General features: G+C 35.9%; 1 protein-coding gene across 1 annotated transcript in view; it reads right to left on the reverse strand.

Annotated features, from left to right (window-relative positions):
- Positions 1-10,642: 10,642 nt before the first annotated feature.
- Positions 10,643-23,625, reverse strand: part of LOC140142011 (alpha-1,3-mannosyl-glycoprotein 2-beta-N-acetylglucosaminyltransferase-like) — a 111,926-nt gene continuing 98,943 nt past the window's right edge. Inside the window, exons 8-13 of the mRNA XM_072163913.1 lie at positions 20,543-20,677; positions 19,648-19,738; positions 16,259-16,363; positions 14,455-14,545; positions 12,805-12,975; positions 10,643-11,498 (exon numbers count right to left, since the gene is read on the reverse strand). Coding sequence (XP_072020014.1) covers positions 11,385-11,498; positions 12,805-12,975; positions 14,455-14,545; positions 16,259-16,363; positions 19,648-19,738; positions 20,543-20,677 — 707 coding nt within the window. The 3' untranslated portion in view covers positions 10,643-11,384. The remainder of the gene's footprint in view (positions 11,499-12,804; positions 12,976-14,454; positions 14,546-16,258; positions 16,364-19,647; positions 19,739-20,542; positions 20,678-23,625) is intronic.

Here is a 23,625-nt window from a genome sequence, read left to right on the forward strand (position 1 = left end):
AATTTTGTATTTTAATATGCACATTTATTTTGGCAATAGGTAAAGTGTGTCCAGTATAAGGTGTAATATGACCCCATCCTTTGTTATCTCATAAATGTGACGTGTCATGTCAAAAGGAGACACTTTTGGGCAGGATCGTAAATGGAGAAAACAGCCAAAAAACTGTCCGGGGGTGATTTTTTCACAATTTGGGTTTGTTGCGAATTTGTGTGTAAAATATCGTCTGATAGTTTCAGACCGGAATGTAACTGGCATCTTGTATTTTTTGAGACATTTTTCAAGGTAATTCCTACTCTCAACATTGTCAATAATATTTTTAAAGGCCGGTATCTCAATTTCCAATTTTATAATACCATAACTTACGACCTCAACATCTTCGCTTAGGAATGTCCGATTTCATTGGGGAAAACGGCATTGTGGAGCAAAATATCTCTATATTTAAGATATGTAAAAACCTCAAAATTGATAACCTGCCCAAAAGTGTCTCCTTTTGACATGACACATCACAAATGTTCTCTACCAACTAAAGTATGTTCACCATAAGTTGACAACATGACCTTTACATACACAAAGGGCATCAAATCCACACATTTTGGTGTTGGCTGTTTTTCACCTTAAACTGGACAGACTATTTATCTGAGATTTGTCAACAATAAATTAATAAAAACACCAGAATAATATTATATTATTGTGATTTCTCCATACTGGTAAATACCAGAATACTATGGTATAAACTGTCCCTATATAACCCATAAAGCGCCCTCGTGATTTGTTGAACGCATGCAGCGCCAATGGTAAAACGCATACATACACGCACCTCTACAAGCATATTACACATTATCAACACTCATGATGATGTGAGGTTGTCTACGGCCTGATAGACGGCAATGCCACCCTCTAGTATAGTCAATACAAAAGGAGCAGCTTATAGTTTTCTAGGATTCGACAGTATGCGTGATTATGACAATATAATTGTCAAGGCTGCATAACAGTTTTCTTAAACACGGACTGTACACCCATTATTCATAATTTACCCGCAACGAACTAAAATGATACATATGGTCTCCTCCTATAGTACATTTAAGGGACCCTTGGACTATGTTTGGCGGAAGAGAGGTAGAAGGTTAGATTTGAGGTGCATGTGCTTGGTTAGAATGTTAAATGAAAGTTTATACTTGGCCTAGCACCCACGGACATGCGCAGAAGTGTGACGATGTTAACCTTGCGTGCATGCTTCATACTAATTCGTTTATTTACACACGCCACACGAGAGGCATATTCGAAAGGCTAGCTTCAGGCGAGGTCGCAGTAGATGCTGGTAGATGCAAGTATGAATGCAACATCATCCAAGTGTATAATCTCTTATAATCTTTAGGTCCGAGAAGTACTAAAGTTTGTTAATGATGTTCTATATATGCCTGTGGAGAATTTTGCTATGCCACCGCATCCGCGGTAGCCCGTAGGCATATATGGTACAATGTCATTAAACACTCCGACAAGTATTCAGAATCAAAGGTCTTTTGACAGCAACGGTTGAGTACACATTCCCTAAACGCTGGATAAATAGACAGATTCGCGCTACAGACCTTTAGTTCAGGCCACGCCAACAATATTTTGTTTACTCCCAACAAGCATTACAAATGCAGGCGTGTATTAAACATGTTTAATGCCAATTGGAAAAACCACAAAAGTAGGCCTACTAACCAATACTTTGTAAATCAGAATCATATAGTACATAAATTTAACTTGTTCCCACAAAATATTCTTCACACAATTGATATATTTCCGGCCCATGCCATATTACAGTTAATTGTCCCCGTGGTTGATATCAGAGCCTTCATCAACCATCACACAGGTATTCTGTATTTTTAAACATGGCAACAAAAATATCAGCTTGAAAACTTTCTTTGAAAAAGAAAAGGTGGAGGGAAATCTCATTTTGTTTTGGACTATATTTTCACTAATACAAGTTATAGGCCTATGATGTAAATGTATTAAAAGAAAAGAAATGGGTCAATTTAATGGGTCAAATTAATCAAATCAAGAAGAATATCAAAGAAATCCTCCTACTCGCACGTTACCCTTGAGGCAGGCTTGTATTATGATTATAGGCCTACGGCAAAAATACTTATAAGATAATGCTAGCTACGCTAAACAAGAAACTTTTTCGTGCTTGGCTGATCCTCACTTGATGAAGGTCATATTGATTTATCGTATACTGAGATGCCTCCTCTCCAGGCCAATGGTACGTTCAAATCGATCGGTTGGACGTCCAAAGGTCCCATAAATGTATTATAACATACCTGATCAAAGTCATAAATGAGAATTTTTAATTGCAAATCTTGCATATACATATCATTTGTATAAATAAATCCAAGTAAGGTAAATCATCCACAGTAAAGTGCTCAACCAAGAAGGGAGCTGGAATACATTTAAAATAGACTTGGTGATTTATTAAAGCATTATTTATTAAAACAATATTGTAAATAATGCTTTAATAAATCACCAAGTCTATTTTAAATGTATCATTTGTATATTTTTATGTTATTGTTATGAAGTTATCAAAGTGGTTTTAAAGGCGTGGGTGGGTACCGTGCTTGTTAGCCATGCCATATACATGTAAGTATCCAACCTACCAACCTAATTAGAGCCCTGGGAGATTAAGTTAATTTCAGAAAGTGTCAATGTTTTTGCAATTACCAGGCACACAAAATGGGCTGAATTTTTTTGGAATTTTGAAATTCAAGAATAATCATGTGGTGCACCTTCTAACACAGACTGAACACCCCAGGTTCATATCACATCACATTGGGGTGTCCAGTTGATATCCATACACCCCCTATGGAAGGCATGGTCTTAATCTCCCACACAGGGAGTGTAGATTTCAAACAGAATCACCCATTCAAGTAAACCCATTTGAAATCCACACTCCCTTATCCATAAGGTGTGTATGGATTTTAACTGGACTAGCCCATTATTTATGCAAAATAAATTTGTTATACATTATACAATATTTGAGGTATACAGAGAAAATGGAACTTATAAATATAAGAGCATGCATCTGATAATCTCTATTACATCTTGAAATGTTCTCATCAAAGGGCCGTAACTTGCAAGATAGCGTATAAAGCTGTATGCAATATGCAGCAATGGACTATTCCAGTTAAAATCCATTCACCCCTATGGAAAACAAGGGGTGCAGATTTCAAATGAAATCACCCACTCAGGTAAACCCATTTGAAATTCACATTCCCTGTGTAGGAGATTAAGGTCATGTCTTTCATATGGGGGCACGGTGGCGCAGCGGTACGGGATCTACCTCCCAATCTGAGGGTTATGAGTTCAATCGTTTTGTGCACTTGGGCAAAGTGCTTTACCTCACCTGCCTCTCTCTACCCAGGGGTGAAATGGGGAGCTGTTAGGAATATTATCTATCAAGCGCTGCCCAATAGGCCTATAAGCATGGCTTGGGCATTGTATGGCAGCTGACATATTCTAACGACAGCGGAACAAATGTTAAGCGCTCTGATACATGTGAAAGGCGCCATATAAATGTCAACATTAATTTTTTTATAGGGGGTGTATGAATTTCAAAAGGAACAGCCCAATGTCAACCTTGAGGAGATTACCACACATCCTACAATTTTTCTTCACACTTTCAAATACATTTTTTTTTCACACCACGGTCTTAAATAAAGCATAAAATATGAGGATATGTATATTATAATATACTTTCTTTTCCACATGCTAACAACCAGTCATATCATACTATCTGGTTGATAGTTAGGCAAAAAAAAAAGGTCTGTCTCTGATCACTGGTGCGTGTTCATAAAATCGTGCAGAAAAACATTTTTCCCATCCACTTTTTGTTTTTCTTAGTTTTTTGTTGTTGTTTGTTTTTGTAATATTTTAAATAAATTATCCAGAAAAAACATAAAATGTCAGAAAATAATTGAAAAATCATTCAGGAAGAGAAACACACAAACAAACAAACAAGCATACCGTAAAACCTCGTCTACAAGCATATTATAGTGTTTTTGATGACAGCTAAATTAATATGATACATGCGTAAATATACCAATACAAAAGATTGGTCTTACAATAATACTTGTTTGTATATGCTTGGTTCTGTAATTTATTTGCTCAAATTTAATAATGGCGCCTGGATTAATTTAGCTTTAATCAGAAGCACTTTATATGCTTGTAGACGGGGTTTTACAGTATTGCATTGCATTTCCAATAGAGATCAGAGACAACCCTTATTTTTTGACCTTACATGATTGGAATGAGATAGAAGTTTAACAAGTACAATATCATATCCATAATGTTGTGGCTTTTGCAGAGAGATGAATAAATTATGTAAATTCAGATGAATAAATTATGAAAATTATTTGAGGACAGGAATGACCCCATAATGGGACAAAACAATGACAGTAATTGAGGGTGACATACACAATTACTTGATGATGAAGTCTACATGGTGACTTTCAAATGCTACATGGCTCAAAATGGGTTATTCCAGTTGAAATCCATACACCCCCTATGGAAAACATGGCCTTAATCTTCCACACACGGAGTGTTAATTTCAAATGAGGTTACCTGAATGGGTAACTCCATTTGAAATCTACACCCCCTGTGTGGGAGATCAAGGTAGTATCTTCCATAGGGGTGTATGGATTTTAACTGAATAGCCCAAATATCATTTTCATCATGAGGACACCACCATCTACCTAAAATCTACAGAAAACTTCTGGAGTCATGTGGGAAGGAGAAAGGATAAACAATTTTTCATCTCTAGATAAAAGCCGCAAAGTCACAACGATATATTTTCCCCACAACCCCAATTCCCAAGTACACAATATGTCCTTTGTGAATTCAATATACATGTACACACACTAACAGTAAAAACAAATTTTGTTCCACAAAACAGGTTGTGATGCAACAAAAAAAATTAAATTAGATGCAGAAGGATGGCTACCAAGGCTTGACCCTGCCCCAGAGATAGATACATACAACTTAGTTATGAAGACATATTAAAGACAACCTAATAATTTGGAAAATGCAAGCAGCACAAGCGAAAAAATTAATTTGTTTCCAATGGGCCAAACTTAACCCCATGGCATCACTGTATTTCTTACAGTGCCCCTGATTGGTTAATTACATGATATAATCATCCAAGCAACCAATCAATATAGAGCTTTGAGATCTTTCAGTAATTTAAAGCATAATCCCAACAGCCCTACTGACTATTCTTACCCTATCTCTGATTGGCTCAATACATGATATACCCCTCTTTATTGACCAATCAAAATAGCTTTTAGAACTTAGATCTTCCATCCTGCTGTAAATACTTTTTTGCTTGTTATACAAACTTATCCAAACTCTTACGATAATACTTGTGATGCAACATGTATAATGCATACAAAAAAAATCCCTTATAACTACAGAAAGAAGACGACAATAAACGATGCAAAGGAAGTTAATGGTGTGAATATTCTGTTCCTTACACACAGCATTAAAAACAAAACAAAACTGAGACTAATATGCTCACTACCACAATGACCTTCGACATTGACCATAAAGGTCAAACCAACTGTATTTGAATACTTTCAAATTAACAAAGTGCAAGTGAAAGTGGTAGTTTTCATGTGTGCAATTTTTGCACTTTGTTCATTTTGAACTACTTCCCATGTTCTTAAATTCACAATTTTGAGTTTTCATACATAAGCCTATGCACGGTGGCTGTGTTGGGTGAATATTAATATTCCACAAAAATATCCACTTCCGCAGTATAACTGTACATGTCACACTTCCTGCGTTTCAAATTCACACATACCATTGGTATAAAAGATATCCAATATAATTCAAACTTCCAGTGCATTTTTTTCATAAACTTACCTTTGACCTAGAGCAAACTTTTGAACAATCATACAACTATAATTGAAGCCTGAATTACAAAGACTAGTTTGCATATGACGTCAGGGCAAAGGCGCGATGTGATTGGTTGCTGATCTTCGCAGTACAGCATTTTGGTCTGGTTGACAGGACGTCATACACAAACTAGTCTTTTTAATTCAGCATTAAATTATATGTGACCTTGTTTATGATACAATAAAGTCATCTGCTAAATCTTATTTTACAATTTGCATGTACATTTTCCATTCACAATACCAATTCAACTTATCTTTACCACTAGCTTCACCTAAAGTGCAAAGGTCACTCTCTTATGTCAAAGGTCACTCATCAGTGTCAATAGGTCATTGTTAGAGAACACATTACATTACAACAGGGAACAACACAGGGGAACAGCACAGCCCCAGCTGGTGATTAAAGGCACATCAGTGTTCCTCTTTATGCTCAAAGTCCCCCCCTAAAAAAGTGGGGGAAGAAGGTTGTACTAGTCATCTCCAAAAGATGTGAGACATGAAACTGTTATGGATTAAACATTCCATCTATATTAACAAAATTGATTTATCATAACCAAATAAATGCCCACATCTTTTTAAAAAATATTTTTATAACTGAAACTAAATTTGAGTAGATAAACTGTCTGAAATGTCTGCAAGAGTCAGCGGTGGCTGCTTCACAACGAAACCCTTTGAGCATGAAACAGGAACATTATCTAGGCGTATGATACAACTACTATTACTACTTCCAACGAAAAAAGGTAGACGGCTACATACAAAGTAAATATGCATCACAATTAGACATAGAAAGATACCTTAACAGCAAATAGTCTTGGAAAGAAGCTTATATTAACATTTCATTATTTTTTTTTTCATATTTTTTGTGCTTTGACTACAAAATAGTCCCTCAAGAGAAAAGTCCCTCAAGAGAAATAATTTTTGTTGAGGCCAAACTTGGCTTAACATTTTTGACAATTTTCATACAAAAAATGCCGCACATAAAATTCAATGTGTACATTTTGCATTGTTCCACTAGTTATAAGAGGAATGATTTTAGTGATGATAAAAAACCGGACTCCCTTATACACTAGGATGAAAGATAAATTCAAATGTTTATTCTGTCGTAATTAATTGTATTCCCAAATAAAACTCAAAAAATGTTTGGTAGATTCCATGAAATCAATCCAAAGGAAATTGTCTTTTTTGTCGCATAAACAACTTTACAAAGTGTAGTAATAATATCTGAGTGTATAAATTAAGTAAATCAAAAATTAATTAACAAAACAATAAGTCATAATGAATTAACCCCCTGAGCACTACCTGCCGATCTAACATTGCCTCGGATTGGTCAATTACATGATATCTTCCTTTTAATCACCAATCAGAATGGAGCTTTGCAAATAATTCACCCCAATTTTTTTGTGTGGTAAAATTATTCTAACAATGTTGCTGATTGGTCCAATTGAAAATGAAAACTTCTTTTTGGCCAATCGACAGGTAGTTCTCATGGAGTTAAACACGAGGATCTATTTGAATTTGTCTCTCCCTAGTGTACACAAGTCATTGTACAAGATATACTTCACATCTTGGCAAATTCCATCTTAGCTAGTCCAGACTATCAAGTCTTGACTAGTCTGGCCAATCACATATAAGTTAGTCAAATACTATCCTAGCTTGATTAGTCAGGACTAGTACATCTTGGTTAGTCATGATTATCCCATAAATTGGTTAGTCATACCAATTACCTCTCCATTGAGTCAGGAAGTAAAGGCTATTATATCCCACCTTGATTAGTCATGACCATATTCCAACCATTATCTTATCTAAGGTCAATCACATCTTCAGCAAGTCAATAGTATCACAGCATAATTAGTCAAGACTATCCTATTTTGGTTAGTCAAGACTTTACCATCTTGGCTAGTTAGGACAATTACATCTTAGTAACTCAAAAATAGTTGGTTAGTCAAGACTATCCCATGTTGACAACATTTGATTAGTCATGACTATCCCATCTTGGTTACTTTGATTAGTCATGACTATCCCATCTTGGCTAGTCATGCCTATCCAAACTTTGGTAAGCCATGTCGGCAACCACAAAAATCATGGTTTATACAGTGCCCTCTATTTATATTAGTCAGTCCTATTAATTCCAAATCATGGGCATAACCGAGCTAAATATAATAGCGGGCTAGCATGGTTCCGCAAGTTCAAATATATGCTGCTGTGACCTCATTTAGGACTATGATCTATGTCTGAGTTAAATTAAATCATTACAATTGCTATAAATGTAATTCCACCAATAATATTTTATTTGTAAGAGTAGATCTAAAGCTTGATTTGTTTTACATACAATTTGGTCCGTTTAAAACATTCTTTGAGACAATCAGGGGCTTAATAAATAGTTTAGATTTGAAACCTTTAAGCTTATATCTTCACCCTGCTACGATAATTACAAAGGAGCAGTCACACACAGGCCAGTCACATGCATCAGTTATGTAATCACCCTAATCATTTCTGATAATTCCTTTTACTTTCTCTCATAATCATTTATTTGTTCTTGTGAATAAATATGTTTATATGCATGCTTGAACCATATTTTGTACTTTTTCTCAATACTAATTATCGTAGCGGGATGACGTTTTGTCAGTACATCGGTATCCATGGGTTGTTTGAAGAGCTGTATAATGCTAGTAACTATGTGCAGTTTTCACTGATTTCGGAGAAATGATGTCACCAGCTCATTATACTTTGTACACTAGGGTGGGCCAAAAAACACCTTTTTTCTCGGATCGACTTTGAACTCTCGGAGAATTTTACTGGGGTACATAGTAGTATTGTGCTAAAATATCAGTAATATCGGAGCATGTTTCGCCCAGGCAGTAGATTTTCACAAAATCCCTACTTTTTGCTATTTCTTACTGTATAACTCTATATAGAGAAATCAGTAGAAACAATCTTGGAAAAGTAGGCATTCAAATGCCATCCTAACCAATATTAAACACTTTGGGTAGTTTGTTTGGACCCTCTAGAACATCACCAGATAGCAAGCCGTCTCCAATTGGTTACCATTATTTTTGCTAAATATAATGTAAGTCAAATATTAATGATATTTGAGTTGCTATATTAAGGGGTAGGGGTAGCATTATGGAGAATTTCCCCAGTTCTACTCAGTCAAATTTCCCAAATGCGGTATTGTTGCATAGATATGAACTGCAGCATTGTCAAAAATAAATGCTATATGATTTTCGGTTATCCATGTTTTGACCAGATGTCAAAAGGTCACACAGCCTTGAAAATTACTACAATTCAGGCATCACATGACCCTTTAACCCCTGGTCATGTCAGAGCTGCTCTAAATTCATATCTCATGTATTGTTTGTACTTTTGCAGTTCATATCTACCCAACAAGACCAAGATTGTGAAATTTGACTCAGCAGAACTGGGGAAATGCTCCATAATGCTACCCCTACCCCTTAATTTAGCAACTCAAATATCATCAATATTTAACTAAATACAGGTCTATAGCAAAAAATAATGGTAACCAATTGGAGACTGCTTGCTATTTGGTGATGTTCTGGAGGGTCTAAACAAACTACCCAAATTGTTTAATATTGGCTATGATGTCATCTCAATGCCTACTTTTCCCAGGTTGTTTCTACTGATTTCTCTATATAGAGTTATACAGTAAGAAATGGCAAATAAGTAGGGATTTTGTGAAAATCTACTGCCTGGGCGAAACATGCTCCGATCTTACTGATATTTTAGCACAATAGTAGTATGTACCCTAGTAAAATTCTCCGAGAGTTCCAAGTCGATCCGAGAAAAAAGGTGTTTTTTGGCCCACCCTATTGTACACTCATACCATATAGCAGTCAACATAATTGCAGGGCATAAATGGATATACATTTTGCCACCTCACAAATTGTCTATGCTAACGAAAATAATCCTTGTAATATTCTGTGGACCAGAATAAAGAAAATCTTGATCCTGCCGAGTCAACACTCCAGGTAGAGTCAAACAGAGCTGTAGATGGTCACAAAATGGTTATCCTGGATACTCCTTGTTTGAGTTCCCGCTCCCGCAGTGTCATTATACTGTTCTTGTGGAAAGATTGAAAGATAAACTTCATTAGTGCTTATTGTCCCGGTCTTAGCGTACAAAACTTGTGGAGCTGATCCTGGTTGCGATGGTTATATCGTACGAAACTTGTGAAGCTGATCCTGGTTGCAATGGTTATATGTAGGCTACTTAGGGTACTGTACCTGTTTAGCGCTGCATCCATGAATGATGCTTAATAAGTTTATGAGGTGTGTCTTGGGCCAGAGTGGTCAACAAAATCCTGTAAAGTGTGCTGAGGCTTGTGGGTTTATGCCAATGCCAGCGTACTATAGATCACTGCACTTTTTCACAGTATAGAGGTTGTGCATATGACGTATCATACCGTAAATATGGTGGACTACTCAAATGCATTCAATGTAAGGGAGCGATTGTTATTTATGGCAGGGGGGGGGAATGGGTAAATTTATGGGGGAACACAATTTTTTTTTGTGATCTTGAGGGGGGAACTTGAAATTTTTAGTTGAACCAGGAGGGGGGATAGTTAAATTTTAAATGGAGAAAATTGGGAAAACAAGGGGGAACGCGAAAATTTTGAGCGGACGCGAGGGGTGAACGCGAAATTTGTTCCAAAACACCCATTCCCCCCCCTGCCGTAAATAACGATCGGTCCCTAAGCATGATTGCAATCTACTGCGACAGTTCGTCTCACACACATCACAAAAGCACTACGATCAAATACGTTGATGACAACGTTTGATTGAATGGACTACACTGCGCCATGATTACGGTGAAGGACACCGGTTCAAATCCTTTGTTTGGAGCCAATCAATAATTTCACGCACAACCTCTATATAGAAGCATCTTTAAAGGTTCTGTTGCGTGCTTGTGGTTCTGCGGTTCACTATTCCATAGGGCTATTCCAGTTGAAATCCACACTACCCCTGTGGAAGATTTTGAAAATATCTTCTACAGAGGGAGTATGTTTTTCAAATATAACTGGTCAGGGTTAATCATTTTGAAATCTATACGCCCCCTGTATTATAGCTTTATCTATATCTTCCACAACTGAAGTGAGTATTACAAATGGAAGTTACTCAATTGTCTCTTGTATTCAAAACTCATACTCCATCTGTGAAAGTCTTTAGCTAAATCTTCCACAGTGGTAGTGTGGATTTTAAATGGAATAGCCCAATTTGCATAATCAAACCATCCACATCGACAAACTGCAATTTCTTCTCAATACAAGACTGTGCTTTGTGTAGTTTGAATATAAAACAGTTCACTACATTTAATTAATGTAACTGTTGATGCTAAGCCATCTATCGCTACTGAAAATAGTCCCAAATGTGAAGTATATCTTGCAAATATGTTCATATAAAAATCAATTTACAAATTAGTCCCTAATCACCACGCCGGTCGTTAGCTCCATTTGGGGTCATAACCTTTCCAGTTGCTAGGGGGCGCTAGATAGACGCGACGGTTATTGAACATGAAGCTAACTGTTCCTAAATATCCGGCTCTTGGTACACCAGACTGCAAGATAAAAAGGGAAGAGAAATAAACGGTATTAATGTATAAAGATAAACTTTTAAAAGTTTTAAAAACAAACTTTTAAACGGTTTTCTTCAAAATATGAGCATTGCTCAAATTACTTCAATACCACTTATTGCCTATTTCACCATTTTTATTTTGTGCAGAATTTTCACATTATGCAGAATTCTCTCAGTTCAAAGCCAACAAGACCAGGTAAAAATAGATGATTCAGATACCAAATTACCACCAAAATAATCAACCCAAGTTTACCTGAAATGTGTCTGTTTTGACACACTGAACCGTAAACACTTTAACATCGACTGAAACCGGTACTGTGCATATGAATTTTGTTCATATTTCAACAAAACTGTCAAATGATGAAAGGAATCATACCATTTCAAAACATCAAACCCAAAAATGCACATTTGTTCTGCTATGCCTACATGTATATACTTTATTATTTTTCAGTGATTTTATAGTCATAATGTACAAGCTTATAATATGAAATTGGTTAACAAAAAAAGAAAGTTTTTGGCATATTTGTAATGTTTACACATGTCTCAACTTACACCTAAATGGAATCAGCCAAATTTGTTGTATTTGTCTGGTCAACAGATAAGCCAAACAAATTAAGGAAGATCAGGGCTTAACCCACCACTACTTGTAAAAGAAAGCATTTAATCACCATTCATTTCAGAAAAGTATATTAAAAAAAAGTTGTGGAATAATCCAAAATGGCTGCTTATGCAGGGGTGAAATTTCAAAGTTGGTCAAATCTTGTATAAAACCATACAATGACTTGCTCTCATCATAAGGATTCAGAAAAAGTATAGTTTTTATAACTTTTTGGGATGGCCTACAACATTTTTGACATTTTGAACATTTTTGGGATGCACGCCTTTTGAAGCACAACGGTTGTCATGCATGATAGTACAACCTAGCCAAAAAGGTCTATAAAGTTAAACAGTGGCATAGATTTCTTTTTTACATGGGGGGCGATGGGTTGGAAAACATCTCTTGGAATATTTTGAATCCAGCACCTTTTGCCGACAGAATAAGCTTATGGTGCAAATACGCGCGGAAAATTTTGCCATATTGAAGCTAAACTGATGAAATATGGTGCAAAAGTAGAATAAATTTGCACATAATTTGCAAATTTAGGGCTAAAATGGCCAAATATGAGGTTAATTTGGTCAGAAACCAGCATACAGGCATCAACATGGGGGGGGGGATGATTGTATGTGGGCCATCCCCCCGGCAAAATATTGGGGGATCTACGCCTATGAAGTTAAATCGACTGACTCACCTTTAAATCATTCATAATTCCTAATGCTTTGGCAAATGTCTTGAAGTTTTCTTTGGTAGAATAGGTTATCCTTACTGGCGAATGGCCTGGAATTCTGGATTTCTGTACATCACTTAATTTCACCTCCGGTGCATTGTACACTTCTTTCCTGAAAGCCTCATCATACTCCTCCTGACAAAATGAAATGGAAAAATATGGTATTCAAGTCAAAATACAAGCAGGTAAGAACACGCTTTAACCCCCTGGATGCTACTGATCATCTAACAGCATTTCTGATTGGTTGACGACTTGAAATGTTCATTTCAATTGCCAATTATGGCTAGGCTTTAAACTATTTTATGGTCAAACTTGCATTTGCAGATGATCTTATTAATACCCTCCTTGATTGGTTCAAAGTTGGACACAAAATTCATTTTGGCCAATCGGCAGGTGGTTCTCATATGGTTAAAATGTGACACAATCTGGTCCATGGAGGCCAAAGCAGCAAATTTAAAATTGAGATAAAGGCAAAAATATGGAGTAAAACACAATACATACATAAGAAAATAAACATCATAAAAGTTCATAACTTTAGAACCAAGTATGCTAGACCTTTGGTGCCTTCAGTATTTTGCATAATAATTATAATAACCCAATTTTCAAAAATACCTCCTTTTGATCTCCATGGACCAGATCATGTCGCAAATGTTAGTACTGTAAGATTGTATTGTGATCATTTTGATCAATGAGGTTCAGAATCAATATTCAGGGATATAAGTGACCCATAAATAATATCTGGAAATTTCAAAATTAGGCAGGAGTTACTGAAAGGGTGACTCCTTACAAAAGTACATATTGGTAGTTCAAAAAAGCTACAGCGCAGTTGAACTCCTAGCTACTGCCAGGCACTACTGCCAAAATAACAACCTGTTGCTTATTTCCATTGGGCTATTCCATTTAAAATCCACACTACCCCTGTGGAAGATTTAGCTAAAGTCTTCCACAGAGGGAGTGTGAGTTTTGAATAGAATAGACAATTGGGGAACTTCCATTTGAAATACCCGCTCCAGATGCGGAAGGAAGGTAAAGCCATAATACAGAGGGAGTATGGGTTTCAAAATGATTAACTCTGACTATACATTTGAAAAACATACTCCCACTGTGGAAGATATTTCCAAAATCTTCCACAGGGGTAGTGTGGATTTCAATTGGAATAGCCCATTATGATTCCCTGGCCTCGAAAACAGCAGACATTCCTAATGTAAAAAGTTGCAGGCCTTATCGAAAAGAGAAGCGGAACTATAGCTGGGTCGGTTACCTGCACTCAGCCTCATTGGTTATAAAGTGTGAAAAGCATGCATGCCCTAATTATTAAATGGTCTATTCCACTTAAAATCCACACTACCCCTGTGGAAGATTTTGGAAATATCTTCCATAGAGGGAGTATGTTTTTCAAATGTAACTGGTCAGGGCTAATTATTTTGAAACCCACACTCCCTCGTGTTATGGCATTACTTATATCTTCCACAACAGGAGTAAGTATTTCAAATGGAAGTTATCTAATTGTCTGTTGTATTCAAAACTCATACTCCCTCTGTTGAAGTCTTAACTAAATCTTCCACAGGGGTAGTGTGGATTTTAAATGGAATGGCCCAATTGATGTTTACTTACCTTCATTAGATACGATAGATCTCGCTTTGTGAAGGGAACAAACTCCTGGTTGAGTTTAATGTACTTCAAGTGCTGTTCAAAGAATTGACCCCTGTAAAATGATATCAGACAAAGTACGATGTAACCATGCATGTAATTCTGATAATAACTTTCTGAACTTTATAGGATTTTGTAAATTAATGAATGCGAGTCCTAAATCTAACCTAACCTAATCAAAAATAAAATAATAATACCGGTAATAATAATAATCAAAGGAGTGAACCTAACCTAATCAAAATGAAAAATAATAACTATAATCAAAGACACAATTAAAAAGACTAGTTTGCATCTGATGTCACTGTCATTCAAACTTCCCTCGACCCTTGCTTGGTTAGAAGTAGCGCGTGAAAAGGAAGGTTGATTCATCTGGTGCCGATTGGAGAAAAGGAATCGCAGGAAATGGTGAAAATTACGGTACTTTTACAAGGCAAAAAGCAACTTCTGGCAATGTAGACATGGTGCCTTCAGGAAATAAAGTTTCCTATTACAAAGACCTAACTTTTGAGATGATTTGTATGCAAAATTAGCTATAAGGTAAACTGTTTAAACTGCCACATTCAATAACTCAATCATCACGACACACGTAAACAAACTGCCTGAGTTTGATTGACAGATGCACCCCCCATAAATTGGCAGAAGGTCTGTTTTTCTGTAAAAAATTAACAAATTGGGCCAAAAATTACAACTTTAAGATTAACAACTTTCTGTGTAATTTGTCTAAAATATAGTCTCCAAAAATCAATTGTAGAGAGAGTATAAAGGTCTGCTTTTGGCCAGCGTGAAGAGTTCTTTTGAAAAGGTCTGCAATTGGTGAATTCCCCCTCCCCAAAAAATCCTGGATGTGGGCCTGAAGATGATTAAAAGAGATATATTCCATATTTGCATGCTGAATTTCAAATATGTTTACTAACTTTCAATCTTGGGAATTAAATTTCCTAACATAAATGCTTAACTTATTTTCTTACAGCATAACATAGTAAACCATGCAATTCAAATATTGTCTACGATTAAATTGAACATACTCCGATGGATTATGACACAAAACTTAACATGTCACTATTTTGATTACTATGGAACCTCTCTACTTGTGACAATTATTCATTTATTTGCCTAGTCTGCGATTCAGATTACATTAGCAGATAGACGCTAGATGGACTCCCTAATGTTCCCAATGTTTTAATCTGCATGTTTAGTATTTATTTTTTCATTATTATGCTTTGGCAGATTTAGTAATGCCATGTAAGAGCAGCCAAAATGTTTCTTTGGCAGATTAGTATGGCATGCCACAGCAGTCAAAATGTTACATTATTGCTTTGGCAGATTAGTATGGCATGCTCATAGAGTTTGTGGTGTATGTGACAGTACCAAACGTATCCCTCCTAGATATTTCCAGTCATATCTAAATTCCTCATGGGTGGGTGTGTGTGTGGGGGGGGGGGGGGGGAGTGTATATGCATATTATGTGACATATTTATGAAGTTGTACTACTAACTTGCTGACTCCTATATTACCAAACGTATCCCTCCTAGATATTTCCAGTCATAAATCTAAATTCCTGTGGGTGGGGATGGGTGTGTGTGTGGGGAGGGGGTGTATGCATATGTGACATATTTATGAAGTTGTACCACTAACTTACCGACTCCTATTTTACCAAACGTATCCCTCCTAGATATTTCCAGTCATATATCTAAATTCCTTGTGTGGGTGTGTGGTGGGGGGAGGGGGGAGTGTGTATGCCAAATTTATGATAAGTTGTACCACTTACTTGCTGACTCCTATTTTCCCAAATGTATCCGTTCTGGATATTTCTGGTCGTATACAGGATCTCTCTTTTCTTTGGTCTGGATTCCTCATCCAATCATCCCAAAAACTGTCGACAAAATCATAAATCAGAATATGATTAGATTAAGTTAGGGAAAGAATATTTATCGTCTGCTCTAATTGGGCCATTCCGGTTGAAATCCACACACCCTTGTGGAAGACATGACCTTAATCTCCCACACAGGGAGTGTGAATTTCAAACAGAGTTTACCTGAATGGATGTCTTCATTTGAAATATACATCCACTGACTGAGGGATATTATGGTCATGTCTTCCACAGGGGGTGTATGGATTTCAACTGGAATAGCCCAACATACCTATTGACCACACTAAGCTAGAAGTGTGCCTAGAGTTCGAGATTGGCCAAGAATTGACCGCACTATACGCATGAATATTTACTGCTAAGCTAGAAGTGTGCCTATAGTTCGAGGTTGGCCAAGAATTGACCGCACCATACGCATGAATATTTACTGTTAAGCTAGAAGTGTGCCTAGAGTTCAAGATTGGCCAAGAATTATCTGATTTACAAATAGAATATTATATTTCATGCTTACACCGTAATAAAAATCTGACAATTTAGCTCCTTTTTTTATTGTTCGCCATTTGAATCGGGTGTTCAATTTTCGCTTTTGCTTTTACTATTTCTTTTTTTTTTTCTCACTTTTCATCGTGATATAAATCCAAATAAATAATGACTTCATTTGAATACAAATGAATACAAATAAATGACTTCATTTGTATTCAAAACAGCAAGTCAGAATCCATTACAAATGTCTCGAAACATCCCTAGAGGTTAACTTAGAGCATGAATGCAAAGTCATCATTCAATTAGTAAATTTGCAAAAGCCCTGCGATAATTGAAATCAACAAAGCTAATATTTAAGCTTATCAAAAATAGATGATCCCAGGCGACAGTTCCTCGACCCAAATCGTGACTACTCATTTCCCTCTTTACTTGGTTTGGAGTGTTTTATTGAGCGACAATTAATTAACAACTTCTGCTGCAGCTGAATGAGATGTTTTTAAATTGGTAAAAGTCACAAAGTACTACACCCCTGGCCAATTTTATGCCTATTATTGCATTTTTCTCAAAAATTATAGCACATTGGTGACAATTAAGATATGTATATTATAGGGGCAAGGACTACAACTACTGTACTGAAAATTCAGCAACTCAAAGCAAGCATTTATTGATTTATTGATCAAATATTGGTTTTCCCTCATTTTTGACTGTAACCCCACAACTGTTGTCTGTGTTGAAATAAAATTTCCAGTGCAGCAGTTGTAGTCCTTGCCCCTAGGCCCTACATATCTTACTTGTCACCTATGCGCTATAATTTTTGAGAAAAATGCAAAAATATGCACAAAATTGGGCAGGGGTGTAGTACCACCTTAAGCAAAATTGGTAAAAGTCACAAAGACCTTTGAGCAAAAAAGTTCAAAAAGTTATGTCAAACATTACAGTAACTTGACAGTGCCGAATTTTTTTCGGTGGGGAGGCATTGGAGGGAACAGTGATTTTCGGGAGGGGGGCAAAATCAAATATACAAAAAGCTTTCACTGAAACTTCTTGGGGAAAAAAACATTTTCAAAATATGTTTGCAAAAGTTTCAAATTTTTCAATCTTTTTGCTTCTTTTTAAAGTGATTTAGCCTCTTCCCGAAAGACAAAGGAATTCAAGTCTATCCGCCTGTAATTTTTTACAGGCTTACACTTCATTTTTACCAATGTAAGGAATCCCTTGTATGCATAGCATGCATGAATATAATATCCAACCATCACACCTCAAGCATACAATTCTATCACCCAATTTCATTTGCATAAAACAATTTACACAGACATTTATATGAAATATATCAAGAGATATATGAGGTATTGGTATTATATTTGTTTCCATGCATTGTGCTTGTTTTTGTACTAGAGTAACTGAAGAGATGTATTTGTGTGCGTGGTTGTATGTCATTTGGAATAACGCATAATTTACAAGTAGACAATTTGATATTCTATGTTCATATCTGCATGCTGCAAAGATGTCTGCATAAACTGAGTTATTCTTCTTTTAAATCAAACAGGTTTAGCATTTCCAAACTCATTGTCATGTAAGACAAGTTCTTTGCAATTTTTGCAGTCACTCAGTCACTGACCTTGATAGGACATCTTGCATCAATAAAAGGCTATTCCAGTTTAAATCCATACACCCCCTATGGAAGACATGACCTTATTCTTTCACACAGGGGGTGTGAATTTCAAATGGAGTCACCCAGTTAGGTAACTAAATTTAAAACACATACTCCCTTTGAGGACAATTAAGGTTGTGTCTTCCATAGGGGGTGTATGATTACAACTGGAATATTCCAATATGCAAGTCATAAGTTTGTATCACAAATTTTTCTGTGACTCAAAAATTGTAAACCAATTTACTTCCTATCCTGTTTTGCCAAATGAAACATAGCTACAGTCTGTCCACTTTGAAGTACAAACCAAATCTGTGGCATCGGGGGTTGATGCTTTGCGTCACACGCATTGCGTGTTAAAAAAAACACGACGCGTAAAGAGCGTTGTGCGCTCAGCAAGTACAAATCGTGCAGCACTTGGCGCGCCAAAGAAGCATAACACACGCATTGCACCGAAATAATTATTCTCATACCTCCAGTTTTCGAGGTCTATTTACTTCGTACTTCTAAGGTGGACAGACTGTAAATCCTAATCCTTTAGCTAGTTCTAACTGGCAATCAAAATGAAAATTTAATCTTTGGACAATCTGAGGGGAAAAGGACCAAAACTAATTGTAGTCACAAAATTGACAAGTCTAAGCATTCAAAATCTTGATTATAGGCTAACAGTGAGCTCAAAATTTTAAAATTTTATGTTATTTTTGATGAGTGGTATGGAAAATATTAGAAAATGTGTTTTCCAAAAGTTAGAATGCATAATTCGAAATGAGTCTTTTACAAGTCTTCGGGCTTGTTGTCGTAGCATATGAAAAGCACCCTAAAAACGCACAATTTTGGCCCTTATTTCCAAAAATTTACCAAATATTAAAATTTTACTTTCTTTGCTAGTTAGAACTAATAAAGGATTAAGATTTAGCTGCATTTCTTTTGGCAAAACAGGATAATATTTTTTTAATTCAACAAAGTTAGTGCTGTATTTTTCTGGAATAGGGAGTAGGGCATTCAAAGCCCATATCAATTGAAAAAAAACCCCACTAAAACAACCATAAGTAGACTAAAAAATGAAATAACGTACAATATTGACCAAAATATCACCAGGCACTTTATGGATATATCTCGTTTTGCATCACGACTCTTCCAATATAATATAGTGACTTACCCTTCAGGCCATTTGGGTTCTAATTCATGCCACAGCGACTGGAGCAGCATCCAGCCGAGTCCCGGGAAGAAATCACTGCGATATAATAAATCTGAAACGAAAGAACGTCACGCTTAGAAGAGCTTAGGCACGATTGATGGGGTTATTACGATTATTTGATTATTATTGTTTAGATGCATGTGGTATCTTGGCCGTGTGGTTAATTTGCTATAAGTTCTGATAGATTTAACTTATGTGTGAGTCTTATATGTGGAGGGTATAATATGAGTGAGTGATTAAATGATATGTGGATTTGGTAAATATATAAAAGGGGGTATTTAGAGGTAAACAAGATTAGAATTTATCACATGAGTGGTGTGGGTTGGGATATTCTATTTGAAATCTACACTCCACCTGTGGAAGATTTAGCTAAATTCTTACACAGAGGGAGTATGAGTTTCAAATAGAATAGACAACTTCCATTTGAAATACTTCAGTTGTGGAAGATATGGATAAAGCCATATACAGGGAGAGTATGGGTTTATAATAATTAACCATCGCCAATTCTATTTTCCATTTGAAAAACATACTCCCTTTGTGGAATACATTTTTCTGTTGTACTAGACCCATTTTGTTGCATGTTTTCAAGTTATGTCACACGACACATTACAGGTACACTTCAATGTGAGAAATCTTCACGAGTCAAGTTAATGAGTCAAGTTTTGAACAACAATGACTCACTTGAGTATATTATCACATCATCTTGTATTTTCTATGCTATTCTCATCCAAGCTGATGCACACTATATAGTGTCAAGTCTTCATGTGTCAAGTCACCAAGTTTTGAGTCACATTGACTCAATTGAGTCACACTGACTCATTTAAGTGAGTCACATTGACTCCTTTTAGTCTCTTACCTGCATCTTTTGATATTCTATTTTCTTTGCCATTATCATTCCACGCTGATACACACCATAGTGTAGGATCCTCTTTCAGTATTGGATATAACGATAAAAAGTACTCAAAGAAATCGACGGATACATCTAAGTCATCTGCCAACAGAAAAACAAACAAAGGTGGTCGATGAATTCAACAATTTTGACAAGGTCTGACTCCCATGGCCATAGGTACCAAAACTGAAATTTGGTAATAGACAAAAACATTGGAAGCAAAAAAAAAAATACATGTTTTATGGATGTAGTTTCAAACTCAAATGTACTTGCTTCAATGTTTTTATCGATAACTACATTCAAAATATATACAAGAATCGGCATACCATATTGTTTGTATTAAACACCCCAGGGGCGTTGCATTTTTCCAAACGGTGGGGGGTAGCATTTATCTAGAAGTGAATTTTCATTGATAAAAGCTTCAAAATCGGCAGTGAACTTCGGAAGAATCCCTCACTTCTGGCTTCAAATTCAAGATGGTGGCGCACACGGAAATGCGTGCAACATGATATGTTTGCAGTAAATACAACAAAATTACATCCGTAAGTGCATCATCAAACAAGAATCTAATGAAATTAGCAAAATTTAACCTTAATTAGGCCATGAACTGGATGGGAGTTATGGAGTCATGATGGGGTTTTGTTCATGTAATTAACCCTAACCCCCTAAGGGCTTTTCGGCGACGGGAAGGGAAAGAAGGAAAGAATAAAGAGAGAAAAGAAGGAAAGAAGTTGTTTGCTCTGGGTGGGATTCGAACCCGAGACCCCTCGCATGCCAAGCACTCGGTCGGCGACACTTTGCCATTTGGTCTTGGGCTTCGCTGGCCAGCTTAAACCGCGCCTATATATCACTTAGGGCGATTAAGTCATCACATAAATGTGGGATGCATGCACTAACAGTGCATATATCAAGTAGTATTTTGTAGTATTCAGGAGGGTTAGGGTTAAGCAATTGTCACTGACATACTGACGCAAGCTTTAAAGCTTAATCACAAGATATGGCATGGCAATTTTTGCATTTTTATCCCTTTTTTCAGTGAAAAATTGGAGAGGGTGTTTATTAGAGGGGGCGTTTAATACAAACAGTACAGTAATTCCTTGAATTGCAAAATGTCATACATTGTCACTGAAAGGGAAAAATAACAATGAGTAATATCAGGGTTTCAGTAATTTCCATCTTTTGTTTCTATCTCTCCCTTTCTCTCTTTGTCCTTTCACTCCGCCAATTTTTTCTTTCTTTTTCCCGTCTATCTCCATCTCTTAAATTTCTCCTCTGTCGCTGACTGTCAGTCACTCTAACTCTGCTTCTCTCACTCTTACTCTGCCTGTCTCTCTACCTCTCTATTTCTATATTTCACTGTATCAACTTTCTTCCTTAATTCTTTTTCTCCGCATCTTTTCTCCCACCTTTATTTTTCTTTCTCTCTCTTGTGCATGCTCTTTCCTCATCTCTCATTGATTTTTGTCTCTTTTCCTTCTTGTCTGTCAAACTGCTGTATCTTACTTCCTTCCCTACTCTCTCTTTCGTTTTTACTCTTTTCATTCCATTTCTCTCATTTTCCTGCATGTCTGTCACAGTGCTGTATCTTCCCCCTACTTTCTCTCTCTAACTGAGACATAACAATCTTCAGTTGTCTGCGGCATACAGCACTTTTCCCTCTCCTTCTCATACATATGGCTCAAAATATGCTAAGGTGTCATATTATAGCCATATATTTTGACATCTTTTTTTTAAAATAATAATTATAGAAATGGAATTTATTTGCTAGTTTAGTGGCAAGTTTAGGTAGTAAAGACATAGCATACACAATTTAAGTAAAATCCTTTCACTCTAAATAATAAAAAAAATAAAAAATAGCTGTAAAATGCCTATTTTTACACTTTTATTTGTAACATGCCATGAGACGCCTTTTTTTTCAACAGCTTTTAATTTTTTTATGGATCCTTATAGAAATTCATGCGTCCTGTTTCCCAAAATGGTGCAGTAAACCAATCAAAAAAACAGAAAGAGGCATTATGAATTATAAGTTAACAGATCAAAAAGGATTTAAAAGTTTGCCTTATGTATGTTACTATTGTCTGTCAAACTTTTGATTGATTTTGAAGTCCCTCAGTTTTTTATAAACAAAGACTTGAAGCATAAACTAAAGGGTAAATCTATTGTAAATAACTTCATTTCTCCATATTATAATCAATTTGTAAGTGGCTGCCATCTTTTTTGAACATATAACAATTTTAAAATTTTTCTTGAAATGTCTGTCAAATAGTAACATACGCAAGACGGTGCTGTAATTCCTGCTAAACTAGGGTGATACAGCTAATTATGCTACATGACATAGCATTTAGCTCCACCTAGCTTTGTGGCACTATCACTTTGTGAGGAGAAGCTTTTTTGATGACACAATCCATTGTTAAGTGTTGTCTGTCAAACATTTGTACGCAAGTAACATACGCTAGATTTGTATGTGTCTGTCAAAAGTAACATACGCAATACGTTTAAAAAAATGAAAAATCACTTGATGTTCACATTATGATGATAGTTTAGAGTTTATAAAAGTGTTTTAAAACATGTGATTTATAAACTGCATGTGATCTTTATTCAATTTCCCATCTTGAACTACTGTTTTTTTCTATTTATTATTCTGTATGTTACATTTGACAGACATCTTATGTATGTTATGGCTTGACAGACACACATATTTTATTTATAACAATTTATCCTCCTTATTGTAATATTTGGACACATTTTTTTCCGCAATCAGTTGCTGTAGGTCCTACACCTAAATAACCACAAAATACCTTATGTAATACTTTATAACTTTTTATTTGATTGCAGAAAATCATCAAAATTGTGTCTGTCAAATATAACGTACGCAAGGGCTAGAAAATTAAATTTGTGAAGTAAATGGTCTATAACTTATCTTTCTTTTAGTGTATTATGAACGATATATGTGCATACTATAATTTAAACCTGGTTGGAGACCAAAAGAAAAGAGCTGGAAAAATAATTGTGTGTTACACTTTTATGACACCTTAGCTTATTTTGAGCCA

Source organism: Amphiura filiformis, chromosome 20, assembly GCF_039555335.1.
Source record: "Amphiura filiformis chromosome 20, Afil_fr2py, whole genome shotgun sequence".
Classification (NCBI taxonomy): domain Eukaryota; kingdom Metazoa; phylum Echinodermata; class Ophiuroidea; order Amphilepidida; family Amphiuridae; genus Amphiura; species Amphiura filiformis.